Below are 4206 nucleotides of genomic sequence, written 5' to 3'. Positions count from 1 at the left end.
GTAATGCTTCCATAAAATTTTATTAGTCTATCTTTTTTCGTTTTCAAGATAAAAAATAAAAACATTATTTTTCTGCCATCTTTGTACCGCAATATCTCCCTAATGGTTGACATTTGACCCAACGTTTATGAAGCAAACTACCCTTTATTTTGAACAAGGAATCACCCCCTGAAGTTTTTCGCATTTCTTTTGAAACACCCTGTATAACCTAATTCATATACGTTCAGAATTACATTAAAATAAGGTTAAACAGTCTTAAATGATACACTTGTCAATTTTGCGTTTTATCAAAATTGAAAAAAAAATAATGGACAAAAATCAACTTTTACTATGTACTAAAATTACCGAGATGTCGTTGAAAATTATCATATACATCGTAAATATTTATATATCACTATTTTAGTTTATACAGTCCTTTGACTATGCCACGATTACGAAAGCAAAGTGTTAAGAGCTATGGTGGGCAAGAAATACATTTTAACAATAATTAAAAACATCACAATATTAATCTGAGATAAACTTCTTCACATTTTAAACCCCTTTCTTGATTTTAAAATGATATGATACCATGCCATGGCTAGAATATGATGATAAGATGCTATTTGGAAACATGATGCATTTCTTAAAAAGGTCCTCTTCGGGCATTTCATTGAGACAATAGTCGGTTCTTATCAGCCGTTTTTCTGGGCGACGTACGTCGATGATACTGACTTCGTAAACAAAGTTTTTTAGCTCACTCTGTACGCCAATGGCTTCGGCCGCCCACATACAATAGTCGCTGACACGTTTGCAAGTCAATCTGTCAAAGGAAAAAAAAGACTTCCTATTGTAAATTTATAACTACTAACTAACTAAATACCATACTGACACACTCACATATTTGTATAGTTTTTTGTATGTCGTATGTCAAAATCATGTCATAAGTCTTAAGTCATTTCGAAAATAAAAGTGATTTAAATCTTAGGCATTGACTTTTTCAATCATTTTCTCTCAAGCCATTTTCGTAAATACCACAAAACATTCCCCTTTAGAATTTTGACTTATCTTATATGTCATGAAATGAAAGTAAAAGAAGCGCCCCCTTGAGTTTGTTTGCGCACTAAATTCATGAAATATGGATCCCCATATTTAATTTAATTTTTTTTGAATACTACAGAAATATTTTTAAATTGTAGTAACGAAATAGGTATATTAACATACAGGGTGGTCCGAACTGTATTCCGGAAACTTCGACAGCATATTCTGCAGATAAACATAAGTAAAAAAGTTCGTATAAATGTATGTCCTAAAATGCTGAGATTTGGAGATACAGGGTGTAGAAGTTTTATTTTTATTTCGATTGTTCCCAAATAATTTCTGAAGTAACGTGTCAATATTTAGATGAAAATTGGTGTCTGGGAGACTTTTGACATGAGAAATTTGATTTTGATGTCAATATTACTTCTATTTGTAGGGGGCGCCACCTACATGTGTTTTAACTGTTTTGAAGAGTAATAACTTTTCGTCCGTACCTGTATAAAACTACTGGGTGAAAAAATGTACATTTCCGAGACTTTTTACGTAAAAAATGTCTCTTGGTAAAAATCTCTACGAGCAACCGTTCTCAAGATATTTAGAATGGAAAAAGTCAATACATTTCATTATTGATAAAAAAATAAACACGCTGAGTAGATAGTTATTTGACTGAAATAATAAATTTCGAAAATTTTTATTTTTTTTAAATTAATCATAATTTTTCCTACGAAAAAATGATGATAATCAGTTTCTGTTGAACTTTTGGGACAAAGACATTTCAAATTTATGATTTCAGTTTAATAACTGTTAGTCAACATGTTTAATTTATGTCAATGATGATAGGTCTTGATAATTTCGATTCCAAATATATCGAGAACCATTCCTTGTAGCGATTTTTATCAAGAGATTTTTTTTAAGTAAAAAATGTCATAAATTTATATTTTTTTACTCACTAATTTTATACAGGTACGGACGAAAAGTTGTTACTCTTCAAACCAGTTAGAAAATATGTAGGTGGCGCCCTCTACAAGTAGGAGTCATATTGACATCAAAATCCAAATTTTTCATGTTAAAAAATCCCCAGACACCAATTTTCATCCAAATATTGACGTTATTTCAGAAATTATTTGGAAAAATTCGAAATAAAAATGAAACTTCTACACCCTGTATCTCAGAAACTAAGCATTTTAGGATCTACATTTATACGAACTTTTTTACTTATTTTTATCTGCAGAATATGCTGCCGAAGTTTCCGGAATACAATTCGGACCACCCTGTATATATTTTTTTATAAAATTTAACCAATTTTGTAGTACTTTATATGTTTATTACAGTTTAGATGTCATCGAATACATGTCCATTAAAAAGTGGTGATATGTTTTGATCACTATGTAATGTCGATGGCATAAGTTAAGGACGACTGGAGGATTTTAACTCTTCTATATATTCGAGATCAATTTCTTTCGATCGTCTTCCGGGCCACACAACAGAATCGGGGATTCACTTGATTCACTTGAAAGACAACAGACACACTACACATGCATAACACGATAAATAATCAAAACCGGTCCCGAAAAACTAACTCTTTATTTGGTAGTGGTATTGAGTGGTTTTTTTATCTGCTGCCCATAACAGTTCAAAAAGAAATGCTTCTGTTACAGAGTTATCATAAAAATATATAAAAATCTGACTTAAATCTTTTTCTATTTGGGAATAAAGGTCATAAATCTTTTGAAAATTACTAAAATTTTAAGTCAGATTCATCACATGACTTCAGTCATTAAAATGATTTAAAGTTAATTAAAAAAAAACTTAATTTATCTGTGAGCTTGCAGCTCTAATCTCTCATGACAAAAGATTCAAATTTAGAGTATGCTAAGCTTTAAATATTTGAAATCAAATGGATAAAATTTATTCCAAATCAGAAATTAAATAGTATCCAAAACAAAGCTATCTATATTCAATAAACTGTAAAGATTGATAATTTCAAACCAAAATAAATATTTACGTTAATAATTTCATAATTCATTTACTCAATATCATTTATAATGATAATGCTAATAAATTTAAAAACTAAATGGAAAATTACAAGTGACATACCTGAATATATGATCAAAGGCTAGCAAAACCTTCCTATCAAAAATATGGTTGTACAAAGAATGCTGCTCCAATCTAAAGGACTCGGCATAGCCATGTGAATCAGAAACAACAACATGATCAGAATGAAATTCCTGTAAATGATTTGTGATAATATCATGACTTCCTGACATTGTGCATTGAGGCAGAGGACAATTGTAAGGTTTGTATGGGCATACAGCTATAAAAAAACAAAAGATTTAACATTATAAATAAGATAAAAGCACAGAAAAGTCATGAGAACATTAATTATCTATAAAAACATTATGAGTATTAAAATATGCTTACCTTCGTGCCTACTTATTTCTGCTGGAGATAATGACATCATACAACCCAAGTCATGATAAATACATGGATACGATACACCTGCTGTTAAACCTTCCAAGGAATAGTTTCTTGTCATTCCAAAAGGTGCTCTACATGTAGGACACTTCTCCAATCGAGGTTTGCATGTATTACAAATGCTGTGACCTTAATCATTGTTTATTTAGTTAAAACTGTGATATAAAGTGTCTTTCTTACCTGATTGGCACTGATAAATAGGGAGGTTTCTATAAAGCTTTTTGCAAACAGGACATTCAAAAAAAGTGTAACATTCTTCTCCCTATATAATGAACTGGTGTATCATATGTTTTTTATTTTAAAAATATTTGTGATCCTGTTTGTTACTTTAACAGTTTGTTGTAACGAAAGTAAATCAACACTTACAGCATCACACTCATCTACTCGACTTATAAACATAGTTAGAGTCTAAAACTCGAGAGCGTGTCTTAATATAGCTTTCACTATTTCCTTATGTTTTACAGAATAATCATAGTTGCTGCCATCATCTTTAACATTACAAAACAACATAGAAGAGCTTGTTTTTTCTAAACTAAGTTGCATTTTTAAAAGGAGTATTATATTCTTCATCACTAGCAGTTTAATCAACTCTTTTCTTCACTGAAAGTAATATCTAAATAAAATAAACTGTTCTCAAAGTTTATTATATGCTCCCCCATGACAATTTATAAATGTCCAACAAATTCAGTTGGGGAATCCTTCCCATACGCACTG

General features: G+C 30.4%; 1 protein-coding gene across 1 annotated transcript; it reads right to left on the bottom strand.

Moving 5' to 3' along the window:
* Positions 1–144: 144 nt before the first annotated feature.
* Positions 145–3891, bottom strand: LOC115880719 (E3 ubiquitin-protein ligase SIAH1-like). Its single transcript, XM_030897998.1, has 5 exons — positions 3820–3891; positions 3673–3754; positions 3439–3621; positions 3115–3331; positions 145–799 (listed from the first exon to the last, which is right to left on the bottom strand). Exons 1-5 carry the CDS (start codon positions 3889–3891, stop codon positions 532–534), a joined length of 822 nt encoding a protein of 273 aa, XP_030753858.1. The 3' UTR covers positions 145–531.
* Positions 3892–4206: the final 315 nt, after the last annotated feature.

Source organism: Sitophilus oryzae, unplaced genomic scaffold, assembly GCF_002938485.1.
Source record: "Sitophilus oryzae breed Bouriz unplaced genomic scaffold, Soryzae_2.0 scaffold_1650_pilon_pilon, whole genome shotgun sequence".
In the NCBI taxonomy this organism is placed as follows: Eukaryota; Metazoa; Arthropoda; class Insecta; order Coleoptera; family Curculionidae; genus Sitophilus; species Sitophilus oryzae.
The sequence above is the reverse complement of the archived record's forward strand: the minus strand, read 5'-3'. Positions and strand labels throughout refer to the sequence as shown.